At 51.3% G+C, this 13,949-nt stretch overlaps 6 protein-coding genes across 6 annotated transcripts; 2 read left to right on the forward strand and 4 right to left on the reverse strand.

Annotated features, from left to right (window-relative positions):
* Positions 1 to 109: 109 nt before the first annotated feature.
* Positions 110 to 1,792, reverse strand: GCG54_00005466 (Acetylcholinesterase; the record flags this gene model as incomplete). The annotated part of the gene is made up of 3 exons (XM_045405488.1): positions 110 to 643; positions 699 to 1,288; positions 1,339 to 1,792. The coding sequence occupies 3 exons, from the start codon at positions 1,790 to 1,792 to the stop codon at positions 110 to 112; spliced, it is 1,578 nt and encodes a 525-aa protein (XP_045260469.1).
* Positions 1,793 to 2,203: 411 nt separating this feature from the next.
* Positions 2,204 to 4,244, reverse strand: GCG54_00005467 (uncharacterized protein; the record flags this gene model as incomplete). The annotated part of the gene is made up of 3 exons (XM_045405489.1): positions 2,204 to 3,616; positions 3,672 to 3,996; positions 4,066 to 4,244. 3 exons carry the CDS (start codon positions 4,242 to 4,244, stop codon positions 2,204 to 2,206), a joined length of 1,917 nt encoding a protein of 638 aa, XP_045260470.1.
* Positions 4,245 to 4,727: 483 nt separating this feature from the next.
* Positions 4,728 to 7,321, forward strand: GCG54_00005468 (uncharacterized protein; the record flags this gene model as incomplete). Its single annotated transcript, XM_045405490.1, has 6 exons — positions 4,728 to 5,822; positions 5,892 to 6,168; positions 6,216 to 6,458; positions 6,518 to 6,721; positions 6,781 to 7,053; positions 7,116 to 7,321. The coding sequence occupies 6 exons, from the start codon at positions 4,728 to 4,730 to the stop codon at positions 7,319 to 7,321; spliced, it is 2,298 nt and encodes a 765-aa protein (XP_045260471.1).
* Positions 7,322 to 8,500: 1,179 nt separating this feature from the next.
* Positions 8,501 to 9,544, reverse strand: GCG54_00005469 (Methyltransferase fsdD; the record flags this gene model as incomplete). The annotated part of the gene is made up of 4 exons (XM_045405491.1): positions 8,501 to 8,625; positions 8,678 to 8,980; positions 9,037 to 9,273; positions 9,334 to 9,544. 4 exons carry the CDS (start codon positions 9,542 to 9,544, stop codon positions 8,501 to 8,503), a joined length of 876 nt encoding a protein of 291 aa, XP_045260472.1.
* Positions 9,545 to 11,288: 1,744 nt separating this feature from the next.
* On the forward strand, positions 11,289 to 11,735 carry GCG54_00005470 (uncharacterized protein; the record flags this gene model as incomplete). Its single annotated transcript, XM_045405492.1, has 2 exons — positions 11,289 to 11,464; positions 11,549 to 11,735. 2 exons carry the CDS (start codon positions 11,289 to 11,291, stop codon positions 11,733 to 11,735), a joined length of 363 nt encoding a protein of 120 aa, XP_045260473.1.
* Positions 11,736 to 12,016: 281 nt separating this feature from the next.
* GCG54_00005471 (uncharacterized protein) lies at positions 12,017 to 13,739 on the reverse strand (the record flags this gene model as incomplete). Its single annotated transcript, XM_045405493.1, has 3 exons — positions 12,017 to 12,301; positions 12,389 to 13,606; positions 13,656 to 13,739. 3 exons carry the CDS (start codon positions 13,737 to 13,739, stop codon positions 12,017 to 12,019), a joined length of 1,587 nt encoding a protein of 528 aa, XP_045260474.1.
* Between the last annotated feature and the right edge of the window lie 210 nt (positions 13,740 to 13,949).

Raw genomic sequence — 13,949 nt, forward strand, 5'->3', positions numbered from 1 at the left:
ACAAAATTGTAGGCTGAAGGTCTTTCATATATGTGCACAGCGCAGAAGAGGTGAGATCACGGAAATACAAGACCCGTTCTGTTGCTGGCTTTACTGAAAGTCTGTCGCTCTACAACGACGAGGTCGGAGTTGCCAGAGCCCCCATAGTAACAGTTGAACACGGGGCGCCATACACATCCGGCTTCACAAAGCTTGGTTGCGGATTGTTGCCTTGAGCCAAGAGAACCAGAGAGTCTGTCTCTGGGTTAAACTTGGGCCAACCAATCACCTCACTTAACCCATTTCGGGGTTCATTCGCGAATGTAGCCCAGGCTCGCTGCATACCCTTGGTAGTCTCTCTTTGTGCATCTGAAGGAGGGATACCGCTGACATCTCCGGACGCGCCAAAGATCATGTGCAGATCGACGCCGTGGTAGGCACCGCTCGTGGGGAAGAGGCGGGTGTTGTCCCAGTCGCCGAAGTAGCGGTAGATCCAGGCCGGCACGCCCTGAGCGAGTCGTGCGTTGGCTTGGTAGAGGTTGGGGCAGGTGAAGGACTCCAGGAGGAAGGATGTGACTTGCTCGGGAGTTGGCACCACGCCGTTGCCGTAGGCTGGGATTCTGTAGTATCCGTCTTCATTGTTGTTGTTTCCGAAAAGAATGGGCTGTGTTCTTGTTTGAGTAACAGTTTGACAGGGACTGAGAGTGTTAAACACTGACCAACTTGGCAAAGCTTCCGTTCTTTGTCAAGGAAACATAGTCTGGAAAGACAATCTCATTGTCGACAATGGGGTAGAACGGGGGAATCGAGCGGAGGACACTGCTGCTGGAAGTCGGCTTGACAGCCGCAGCGGCCGCCTTGATATCCTCCCAGTCTTTCCCGCGCATGCATGCCAGGATGTCCTCAGAGTCAGTACAATTGACAGCCCCAACAACAGTGTTCCAGTTTCGCTCAGGCACACCAGGGCTGTTCAACGGGAAACTGAAAGCGTTCCCCGACGGCGCGATCAGCCCGTTCACAATGGGGTCTTTGGTGTAAGTATATGACCAGTAGTCCACGCTAACGCCGCCGGATGATTGTCCGGCAATGGCGATCTTGCTCGGGTCGCCACCGAAGCTGGCGATGTTGGCATGCACCCATTCCACGGCGGCACGTTGGTCTCTCAGTCCTAGATTCTGCGGCTGTCCAGGAATTCCAGGGAAACCGAAAATATTGATGCGGTAGTTGACCGTCACTACAACCACGTCTTGAGCATCTGCAAAATATTTGCCGTTGTAGAATGGGCTGTTGGTGTTGCCGATGGCAAACCCTGCGGAATTTTGTCAGCATCTGGGTGGAGGTCCGCTACGGGCTACCCACGTCCACCGTAGAAGAAGACAATCACAGGCTTGTTGGCAGGCTGCAACTTGTTTGCCGGTTTGGCCCAGATGTTGAGGGTGAGGCAATTCTCGCTTTGAGGAGTCCCGGCGCCGGAAGCGAAGTAGCTGATGATGCGCTGGGCTTGCGGAGTCATGTCGGGAAAGTTCACTTGTTTGGATGGCGACAGCGGGCAGTCGAATCCGAACTTTGATGCCTCGTATGATGCATTGCTAGTGAATGGCACCGGCGGAGCGAATCGAAGGTCGCCGACGGGAGGTTTCGCGTACGGGATTCCGAGATACTCAATCACGGCTGAGGCGTTGGACGCGAGATGTCCGGTGATGGGGCCATTCGTCGTGTTCACCGTTAGCCGGTCTGCCCTATGGTGGTTTTGCGACGCGGCGACGAGGCTCGCAAAGGCTGCAAGACCAACCTCGAGCCAAAAGAGACGCATCTTCGGCTTTGAAAGCGATGTTGAGGTGAAGTTGAAGTTGCTCGAAACCGTGGAGCTTGGTGTTCTCTTGTGCGACCGCCACACCGTTGTATCGGGCTTACTGAACCCGCTTTTGCCCCCAAATCCTTCTGAATGTCGCTGTTCGTCGAGCTAAAGCAACTCCCATGCTCGCTTCTGCGCCGCTAATCACCGGACGGGAAACAGCGCCGCAGCTAGCTCGATCGAGCGGTTCGTACGGGGGGACAGCGCCCCCACGTCAGCAATAATGATTTGTTCGACCCCTGTGCAAAATAGATTCTGGCCATTTGCAGGGATCGGACTATCATATTCCTGAGAAGTCTGAGAAAGTGGAAATGAATTCGCAACTATCACTATTCAAGCCATGGGACTGCATATCTGCTATGAACACCCTTATTCATCGAAGTCTTGTCGATCTAATGCCACCCCACGTCCAAATGAACGAACATCGATGGTCGAGGCCTCCGAGCTTGATAGCTCAAGCTGCAAAACAACCGACCTACCCGTGGTAAACAGTAGGACCTTCCATTTGTCTCCATGTAAGATCTTCAGAAGATCCGAAAGATAGCTGTCGGTCCCTCGATCGGTGAGCCAATGAAGACCATCAATGATGCAAAGCACCGGACCTGGCATAAGCTCGCCGAGATCAGCCAGAATTGAGGTGGCCTGGCTCCAAGTCCCCAGACACCCGTCAAGAGCCTTGAACCGTCCCTCTGAAATGTCAACACTAGTCTCTAGCGATGGAAGAAGGAGCTCGATCAGCTGCCTGATGAGTGCATAAACAAGAGACAGCATCGCTTGTGCTTCCATTGTGTCATTTCCATCCCTGAGCTTCTCGCCTCGCCGGAGCTCGCAAAAGTATGAGATGACCGGCAACTTTGTTTTCTCGGCAAGAGCTATGACCGTAGCTGCCATCATTGTGACTGGGTTTTCGAAGTCGTCGCCTTCGAGAGGAGGACCTTCAAGCCACAATAGGTTTGGAGCGGCTGTGCTAGCCCAATCACTGATTTCCCTGAACGACTCTGGAGGAACCATTAACAAATCAAATGCGTCGCACGAAAGTCGAACTCTATCTCGATGGAAGAAGTCTTCGAGGTGACGAGAGCTGATGGCAATAGCTTCAGAGGTATACTCCGATACTGCGAGAGCATAATTAGCAGAGGGACCTAGAGGTAGACTAAGAAAAGGGAAAATACCCTGTGCAGACCCATCTAGTAACACAAGAGAACTTGTAGGCAACTGCTGATGGCTCGTTCGGTTCCCGGCTCGGTTACATTCCAACCAACGGAAGGCCCTCTCTTCCAGCAGGTTGACAATATTGTCAGCCAGCTGTTGTTGCTTCTCAAAAGTCCACAATTCAGATGTTCGACTTTGCTCTCTCAGAATGCTCTCAGCGTAATGTTTCATCTCTGCCTGGTGTCGCTTGTCGCCCTCAAGACCCGCCCGCACATCCCTTGCGATACTTTCTGCTGTCAATCTCGTAGACCTTAGTTCCGCTCGGTTCTTTTGTGATGCTAGGTTTCGGATCCGATCCGATATGTCCTTAATCTTGCCCATCTCATTATCAAAAACGCTAGGTAGATCCTCATTGAACGAGTCGAGAAGTCGCTTGATTCTTTTCTTCATCATCCAGTCCATGATGCTAGTCAACAGAAGAAAAATGTGCGCGTAAAGATTCGCAATAAGAGTTTGCATATCTTCCATGTTAAATAGCTGCAGATCCGGTTTGCAGTTATTGACATACTGGCTCACAATGCATAAAGATTCCGAGAGGCCTTCGGCAATCTTTTCGTGGTTTGTACTCGCCTGAATGTCGTGTGGGTAAGCTGTACATTTATGAGCTCTCTAGGATTGGCATTACCTGTATCACTGCATTCAGGGTGCCGCTGAAGATAGAAACATACTCGCTCCCGGATGGCAATATGTCCAGGAATGCCTGATGGGAGTGAAGAGTCTTGCAGAACTGGTGAAATAGCCGCTTTGCTTTGGCAAACCGGCTGTTATTGCGTTTCAACTGCCACGCCTGCGTTGTTTTCTCAACTGTCTCGATGACACCATTCATTGTAGGCTCGGACATTCTGATGTCCAATCGGTCCATCGGTGTGCTGAACTCGATGAATGCCTTCCATTTCTCTCGCAAATGGTTCGTTTCTACAGTGAGAACTTGAGTTATTGGATCCATGTCACTGTCAATGCCGATATGTCAGCGCCATGGAAATAGACGCGGTGTATGTAGCGTTCTAATTAAGACTTACCTTGGATCTGTACTATGATGAAAGCATTCGAAAAAGTTTCGCCATGGATCCCGCGCATCTTCTTTGCTTCCTTGGTGTTTGGCAAGCATCTGGGCGAGACGGCGGGCATCACTCTCTGGGAGTAAGCGTTCCTCGGCCTCAAAACTGTATGCGCGAACAAGATGTCGCGGGTCACACATATCGCTCTTACATGTAATTCAAAGATAATTTATGATATTCCTCGTATTTGAACAGGCGAGAAGGACACAGCGACGAGCGGCGCATCAGGCTAGAGAGGAAATTCAGGGCAGCGGGGGATGATAACGTCTGCGCGCGTAACATCCTTGAACATGCACAAGAAGAGGCGTTCCAATTGATTGGATGTCGTTTTGCCAGCAATTACGCCCGTCTGACATGCTGCAAATATTGCAGATTCTAGTCAGCCCTCGATTCGGCCTTGGAATATGCAGGCTTTCCAATACAATTACAGCTAAGTACTCAGAACGAGGCCACACAACAGGCCCGAATAAGCGTGCCCAGCTGACTACCCCGCTCCTTCTCAAGGAAAACAAATAGACCTGATTTTTCCTCTGCACAAAGGACACTAAAAGTTGCTACCTTTGGAGAGCCGTCACCACATGTCCGCGTGAGGCACTACTGTGCTTCAATCTCGTTCTGCTAGGATGTCGACCGCAGGCAGCACTACCGACACTGCGAAGGAGGCAATGGAGGTTAAAACTCCTCAGTCAGCCATTGGCTTCAAGGAAGAAACAACAGTTCATAATGCTTCCACGCAAAAGAAGGAGATCAATGACAAGCCCGACAATGTGGACGGCGTTGTTCAAGATTCCACGGCAAAGATGGAAGCGCCTTTGAAACCGAGAATCGGTTATCGCGTGGAATACCGTAATCGCTGGACGAATCAACTTATCGCAGAGGAAGTCCAAGAAGAAGGCAAACGCACCGAAATTCATCAATCTGATGGACCTATTTTTGAAGTTGTGACTTCGTTCAAAGTCGTTACCGAAACGATGGAAGCAAAAACAGACTTCGCCATCAACTCTCAGTCACTTGCCAGCTATGCGATTCGAATCCACTCAATAGCGCTCATCAACGCCATTCAGTCAGTCGTTCGATATTATCCTGGCCAAGACCTGTCTGGTGAATACCTCACCATCCAAAAACCATACCCTATCCTGGTCCATCACTACGAACAGCTACAAGAGTTTCGTAGCAAATGTCTATCAATGCCAGCGGATGAACTCTGCTTACGGGAAAAAGATGCCGCTGAACATCTGAGCGTTCTTTTTGAATACTTGGAGAATGAAGTCATGGAGGATGTCCGAGAAGAGCAAGAACGAAACAAAAGGGGCTGCTGTCTATTTGATTGGATGTGGGTACGCTTCAAGCCTGGACGTATCATGCTCGAAAAGTTTGACTGGGAGTCTGGCTGGCAAGCCTCCGTGATACACTCTGTGCGAGGTGGAGTGCTTGCAAATCCATCAACGTGGTGGAGAGTCGAGAATTGGAAGCTCGAATTTGATGGAAATGATATAGTACGAGTTATGAATGGGGCTACGCATTTTCAACAACACGACGGTGAGAGAAATTACGAAAGACGTCCAGGTGGAGGGGGGACTATCGTGCTGGAAGGCGACGATTGCTTCGACAATGAGGAGGCTCGAGAGCTCATTGCGAACGGGAAGAGGTACATGAATATGCTGGAGCCTAAGTGTTTCCAGCACAATGGGAGAAGCGTCAACTTTCCGCCAATTGAGGTCAGTTAATCATTTGCATCATCGTGTGAATTCAGGCAACATAGCCTAAAACTAATCATACCCGCATAGATCGATGGCTTGGCTATGGTAGACATGAAAACGTATCATCAAATAAGGCCTGACAGAGTCCCGGAGGAGATGAGTGAGGATGACATCAGAGACTGGGCCAGTGGATGCTCTTGTGTGGTGTGTCATTACAGACAGAGAGATGAAAGCCTCCCAAAAACCAAGCAGCCGGAATTTCTGGACTATGGCGGCGCACCCCAAAGCACTGGCTGGAGAGACAAGGAGATCATGCTTCTTCCTTCAAAGGTCGCATCTTACGTGTTCAGAACTCGTACTTGGGGTGAGTGAAGTCCGTCCATTCCAATATGACGTGCTAATGTAATTCAGAGGATATTTACATTCGCAATCTGTCGGAGCCTCGGTTTGAGGAGAATATGATTAAACATCTGATCATGAGTGACAGTCGTTTGATGACTCTCAAAGCTCTCGCGAAGAGCTTTGCGAGAACTACTCAACATGGAGAAGCTATGAAGGAGGATCGATGGAGCGCAGACTTTGTTCGTGGAAAAGGAAATGGGTTGATCCTTCTTTTGCATGGCAAGCCAGGTGTTGGAAAAACCTGCACGGCGGGTATGTCAAATCTGGTCCTTTCCCACTAATTAAAGTCTGACAAGGCATGCCACGATTAGAATGTATTGCTGAGTTCACTCGTCGTCCTCTAATGATTTTGACGAGCAGCGACATTGGTACTGAACCTCGGGACGTCGAGGCAAATTTGACCGAAAACTTCAAAAGAGCTATGAGCTGGGGTGCTGTTCTTCTTATTGACGAGGCCGATATTTTCATGGAGCGCCGTACGACGTCAGACTTGACTCGGAACAGCTTGGTGGCCGGTGAGAGCATTGAATTCAATTTGACCATCTAGAAAAGATTTGCTAAGTAAAGTTTGTAGGGTTTCTGAGGGCTCTTGAGTTCTATGACGGCATACTCTTTTTGACCACAAACAGGGTAGGATCGTTTGACGATGCATTTATCTCCCGCATCCACATCCAGCTGTATTACCCTGACTTCAGTGACGACGAGCGCCAAAAGATCTGGAAGAACTTTATCGACAAGCTCGCCCGAGAGAGGGGCGAAACGATACGCCTGACCATCGACGCCAAGGAATACATTGAGTCAATGAGGAAACAGGGTCTTAATTGGAACGGTAGAGAGATAAGAAATGGTAAGATAATCAACGCTGAGAATTACTCGCATGAGGTTATTGCTGACTTGGCCATGCTGCAGCCTTTCAGACGGCTGTAGCCCTTGCGGAGTATGAAGCGGACAAGGATAGTGAAGGGAGAATCATGGTGAAAGATGATCATCTCAGAGCAGTTGTCGACCTTTCGAAGGATTTCAAGCATTATCTCAACGATCTCCATAAAAGGGATGAGGGGAAGAGAGCGGAGCAGAGATCTGAGAGACTGGACAGTTTTGAAGGCTCTAAGTAGCCGTCTTGACGAAAGTTTTCTCAGCTGGAAACAACCCTATAGATGAAAAGCCCAGTGCCCAAGATTGGCCCGATGGCACCTTAGTTCAGTACGGAATGGGTAATTCGACCTTTTACTCGTCGTTGTTGGATGGACTCTCCTTTCATCTTCCGAGCTGACTCTACCGAGGCCGAGCTGGGCCGTACCGTTTGTGTTATTTGTGCCACTTAGAAATGCGTCGCTTTACGTCACCTAAGATTGCTTTCACCGAACCGAAACAACTGATAAGACTTTCTACCTCGATTCAGCTTGAAGGATTCAACCAGAATCTAGGCGAACTGCTCCACTCCAGTGCGAGGTAGGCGCCAAGAGTAATCCTTTGATCCTTCCAAAACACCTTCCTTGATAAGACAAGCTTGCCAATCCCAGTTTTACCTAAGTCTGTACTGACTAATGTTGATCAGCTGTTCGAAAGCGGGTATACATAGACCAGTCCTCTCGGGAAACTTTGGTTGGCAATGCAACTAAGCACAAGACACAAATTCCCGACAAAGATTCCGTCGCACATCACAGATACTTAATTCAGGTTAAAAGCCTTTCAGTGTAAGCACATAACGTTGAGTTGATTATGTGTTATGAAAATGGTAGACGCTGATCATATCAGTAAAGCTCAGAAGTAAAAAAAGATGGCCATCCTCAACTTCGCCGTTCTCGTCATCGCGGCTACCGTGGCGTTTGCTGCTCCTGAGGCTATCGAGGAACGACAGGCTGCCGGGTGTCAGCCTGCAGAGACTGTCTGTCGCGGTGGTTGGGCTTGGTGCTGCTCTGGATCTACTTGCTACGAGTTTGCTCCCCCGGTGGCTTGTTAACGATACCAATGTTGGTGAGAGGCAGTGCGAATCTGCGGCGAGAATGATGGCTATCGTGAACAGGATTGCTAGAATCAAAACCCAGAGCCAATGGTCTCCTTTGCAAAGGGACCTAGCTCTGTGAGAGTGCGTTGAGGAGCATGGATAGCCGTAGCTGGTATCTCAGAGGGACTGATTTTGCTGTCGTGTTCGTCGTCGCACTTCTTCATCACAAACCCAACGAGCTCAACTATGCTTCTCATTACACTCCATCAACCAGTATGACCACCAGGGTCGTCTCTCTCTGTTTGACACTATTCTTACATGCAGCGTGAGTCGGCATGCTGTCAGATTACGCAACAGCCTTCTGGCCGTACACAATGACACCGGGAAAATTTCCGCCCTTCTCCGTCATGTCTTTGATGTATCTCTCTTCGAGGTTCTCAAACACTGAAGCCGGCATCTCGGGGCACATCACTAGCGATGCAACGTCAGCTCCATCATAGTTGGTGCCAAGGACGTGACTGACCTTTCGCCTGTCTTGAAACAAGGGCGATTGTGCGTTTAAATGGCTCAATGGACATTTTCATGTCCTCATCGTTGGCGTGTACTCTGCCGACGCCGCAGTTGATCCGCTCCAATTTGACGTTCTGCAACCCCGCCTTTTTGAAAGCCTCGGGCAATTTCTTCTGGTACCCCCGATCCATGCCCACCTTCTCCATCATGGTTCCGATGATGTGGATGACATCCTTCAGGGCCTGGGGCTGGTCTGGCTGGTCGGAAGACACGTCCAACTCCATAGCCTGCAGCCATCCGCCAGGCGCTAACGTTTCTATGAAAGTCAGCCCACAATGCACCCCATGAGTGGCGGAAAACGCGAAAACTAACCCGCAAGATTCGCCACGGCCTTCTCGACGCCGGATTTACTCGTGCTGTGAAGTACGTTGCGGACATGGGTCATGTCGAACTTGCCCTTGAGGTCGTCCGCGGGTGGATCGCAGACGTCCTGGGTTACGTAGCGGATGTTGCCCTGAGCTGACGTGGGCATGAAAACGGTCGACACGTCTGCGCCAACCAATTCGGCGGAGGGTGGGACTTGTTTCTGCAGGTCCCTGAGGAGCGTCCCTAATCTTGCGCGTCAACTTCAGGTTCTGGTGAATGCAACTGGCTACGGGAGCAGCGTACCATCGGCGCAACCCATGTCGAGGACCTTTAGGCCGTCTTTCTTGAGGTCGACGGGGGCGAATGCGATTTTGTCGTTGAGGCACATTTGGATCCAGCGGTGCTGGATTTGGAGACGCTCCACTTCGGCGTCGGCGTTACCAACCATGGCCAGGTATGACTTGTCGTCCTGGGCCTGGGCCTGGGCCCCGTTTGCACCGTTTGCGCCGTTCATGTTGAGGTTATTATGAGAATAGTATCTGAAAGATTGATTAGATTGAGATAGCTGAGAATTACAAGTATGAGAGTGTTGCTGGCTCACAATAAGAAGATGAGAGATGGTGGAAGAGCAATCACTTATTATATGCAGGTCATCGTCCCAAGCTTCAACACCAACTCGCAAAAGTCTCGATGTCAGCTGCTAGAAGCATCGGCAAAAACATACCGAAAAGCACTGGCTACCGAAGATACGGTAGCCAGAGCGCCGTTCTAGAATGCGACAGCTAGTCAGAAAATTGTCTGTTTCGACCAATAGCTACCACTCAAGAGCTACTTTGGCCATGCAAACTCAACCAGAAAGCCGGGGAGCATGAACTTCAACTTGTGTTTGCGGTATGGCAGAAGTTTCGATTGCTCAGGAAAGAACATGGAATGGCAACATGCCGGTTAGCGAGCCTCGAGATACGGATCCGATAGCGATACCGAACGGGCTTTGAGAGCGCCAGAGCGTAACAGCATTTATTCCATCCAGAATCTCACTTTCAGACGATCCGATTCTCCGTCCGTTGAAAGAGCAAACTACTCGACTTGTCAACTCTCCCTCCGGCTTCAGATGGATGGGGAGTTAGGGATGGTGAGGTGAGTGACGTGTTGGTGGGAGGGAGGGTTCATCGGGTGCGGGCGAGAGGGGCCGGCCGAGCTCCACGTTTTCCCTTCCCGTTTGCCCCTTGCCGTCAAACATGTGCCTGGTGGCTCGAGCCACGCAACAGGCGCTATCAATCAGTTACAGACGTGCGGACTAACCGAGGTTTACCTTCTCTCGTTGCTTCTGTATTTAATTCTGTTTCGTTTGCAATTGAGTTCTGTTTTGTCAGCCGACTGCAGCGAGTCTATGCATGCCCCCGGCGCACTTTCATCTGCTATGCCGCTTCCGCCGTCCGCAGCCGTGGCGGCGTGGCTCCGTCTAGTCAGCCGGACGGGGGCCGGGACGAGAAAAGCATCAATTCGGGGCTGGGCACTATTCGGGCGATCCGAGTAGAGTGTCGCTTAGAGGCATGGCAATTCGGAGAATCCTGCATAGCAATTCAGCCGGCGCCGTGCGGTTCCTGGCGTGCCTGGCAGAAGAACGGACGGGTTACAATACTGTGTCACATCGCCCGAGCCAAGCGGGTTGATCCATGCCCTGCAACGTATATCACTGCGCGTATCTCAACATACATGAAACCGCTGCCCCAATCTTGAGCTAAATAAGCAAAGTCACGCCATCCCTGGGAAACACTCACTGTAGGGCTGTTTCTCAGCGCTCTTTGGCTGTCTCTCAGTGCCGCTGTGCCGCTGCCCGCATGGCACAGCAGCCAACCCTTGAGTCCCTCACATTGCCGAGTCATTCTGGCTGATCCCCTTACCACCTTCCCTCATGGCGCGTGCGAAGATCCGAATCTCTCACGGCCATTGGCTCCACCCCAGAGACGATCAAGGTTTGAACATTGATTAACAGCTATTATCATCCCATCTAAGCCGTCCGCCGCTGTCTCGTACTTAATAACCCCGTCCACCCTCCATCTTCTTCGACAATGTTTCGTGTTCGCGAGTGTCAAGCCTCAGTGTGTGAAAAAAACTCCGTCCGTTGCTCTCTGTCCTTTTTGCCTCTCTCGAGTTGACCTCGACACCAACGTTCACTCCTTACCACCTCGCCTTACCGCGAACGCGAAATCGATATCGAACAGCAGCGCAGATCGCTTGCTTCGACAACCGTCATCATGAAGGCCACATTCGCTTATGTCATGGTCGCCGCGCTCTTCGGACTGTCGCAGGCTTCCGTTACCCCGCTCAACAACATCATCCGCCACGAGTACAACCTGAACGCCAGAGCTGGTGTTCACGGCAACCTGGCCGCGATCGCCCGCCGTGATGAGGCGGCGGCGCACACGCCCGAGTCCGACGTCTTGCAACCCGTCGTCTTGCAACCCGTCGTCTAAGAACACCACAAACACCGAGGCACACAATTGCGATCCCACAGCTACCACATGGGCGCATCAGCAACACCAGGCAACGGGCCACTTGGTCCGCCGAGTCTTCTTCACACCAAACGGAGCACAGCCAGATCCATGGCACTCCAAGCAACTTTCAACCTTCGATTCTTGCATGCGTTAGACATGCCACCTAGGGTACATGAGCGGGAGTTTACGGGCGAGCTGGGAATATGAGGGAGGCGTTTGCAGGATCCGAAACGAATTGGGGGTTGACCGGGCACGGGAAAACGGGACACGGGAGGGATGATGGCGGAGGGCTACCTGGCCGGACTGGTCTCAACAAACATGACTGACACCACGCTTGACAAGATTTCATTTTTCTTCCAACAAACAAAAAAGAATTCGTTCATCTCATCACACACCTGCCCCTCTCGAACAAGATTGACGTGATTTAACCTGCATCAACCCCTGCCGATAAGATCCCGCCCCAGCTGAGCTATTTTCTCAGCCCAGCGCTATCGCTGATAAGTCCAGGTGTAATTCCACGTCTTCTGCCCTTGGACCACCAAGTCGTAGTCCACGACCAAGCGATCATCTTCCGAAGTGTCGAAGGAAACAACGCCAAACTTGGAGCTGCCCCAAGGATGCGAATGCACAGAGACGTCCGTGTCCTCGATCTGCCTGTGATACCGAGTGAACGGTTCGTAGAACTGGTTTAGAGGGGACGTGGAAAATTCTATGATCGCCTTCCCACCCTTGTCGCCAGGCGGGAAAATTGTCGTCGCGTGTTCATGGCGATCCTAAAAAGCAATGTTAATCTCGACAATCACAATAGAGGAGATTGCCATCCCCACTGCAGTTTTCGGCCGGAGAGAAGCTTAACTCACCCCACTCAAGATAACCACTCCCTCGGTCAACCTCATCATGTCTAAGACCTGCTCCCGCTCGTGGAGGTATCCGGACCAGCTGTCGGCCGAATCGGGTCCCCTCCAATTTCGCGTGAAGGGCACGCTGCTCACGACGACCTTCCATGCTTTTTCGGACGCCAGCCACGCCTGGAGATCCGCGAGCTGGGCGGAGCCAAGCATCGTCTTGCTGGGCCCGTCGTCCATGGATTCCGCAGATCGGTATCGTCGAGTGTCCAGGACGAAGAAGGAGATGTCCCCCCTGCGGAAGATGTAATGCGTCTTGCCGAGGCCGAACTGCGACGAGGGGTTCGCGTGCCCCTGGTAGGCCCAGAATGGCTGCATGGCGGACTGGTACAACCCTGTCTCGTTGGCGGCCCAGTCGTTGGTGATTTCATGATCGTCGTAGAGATGGAGCCATGGCAGGGAGCGCAGTGCCGGCGTCCAGCTTGGCGAAGCGTAAACCTGGCGGTAGGCGCTGGTGTAGTCCTCGGGAGTCCAGCCGAGGGCGATGGGTAAGTCGATGTAGATGAAGTCGCCGAGGAAAAGCATCATATCGACCGGCTTCTGCGTGAGATATTGGTCTAGGTATTCGAGCCCCTTGATTCTGAGACCATGATCCACCGGGCTGTAGGGGTAAAAAGGCTTTATGCAACTAGTCGACACTAGACTCCATCGCTTGGGGTCTCTGGCTGCTGTCTTGAATGAGCCTGCATGGCTTGCATTAGTAATGTAATAGTACTCAGTATTGGCTTTGAGTTCTTCAAAAAGGAATGTGCCGGTATAGTCGTTTGCCTCGGTCACTGTGATGACCTGAGACTTTGGCTGCTTTGCATCTTCATCCGCCGAAGTAAGTCTGATTTCGACGTACGTGACAGGCGCAACTGGGGCACGAGCAACGATGTGTGCTGAGGTTTCGTCGACGTAACCCACACGAGAGAATGAGATGTCGTTGCTCTGATGTAAGTAATGACTTCGATACAGAAAGTCCCAAACAGCGCCCAGAGACAGTAGATTCAACAAAATTGTAACGGAGCTCGCAAGAGGCTGTCTTGAGTCAACCCACCCACATAGGAGCAGCAAACTTGGATGACGGCGCTTAGACTGAGAGTTGCGCGGGAAGAGTTTTGCAATGAGGTAAACGATGTAAAGCACAAAGTTGCCGTAGATGCGGTTGAGATACTTTCGTCCCAGAGGATGCTATCTCAGTGTTAGCTGCTTAACTCTTCCGTTTCAGGTGGTCAAGTACAAATCTTGTGAAGATCACCGCAGTGATTCTGAGAGTGAGCGTCGTGATAGCGGCCACGGAATCCAGAACGCTTGACAATGCCATATTCAGACTGGTTGTACCTGGTTGACTTGTTCCTCCGATGTTGATTTTAAGTTGCTTCCGACGCAAGACGGTTTGTCATCCGTTTCTCAGTCGACATGTTCGGTGAAAGTTGGTAGAAGGAGAGACCTAGACTTCCCAGTTTCTCACCCTCTTGCCAAATCTTCAGCCCAAGTCCGTGGCCTTGGAAGTACGGTCCTTGTCCGGTGGAGC

The sequence above is a fragment of the Colletotrichum gloeosporioides genome, assembly GCF_011800055.1.
Source record: "Colletotrichum gloeosporioides strain Lc1 chromosome Unknown consensus_67, whole genome shotgun sequence".
Classification (NCBI taxonomy): Eukaryota; Fungi; Ascomycota; class Sordariomycetes; order Glomerellales; family Glomerellaceae; genus Colletotrichum; species Colletotrichum gloeosporioides.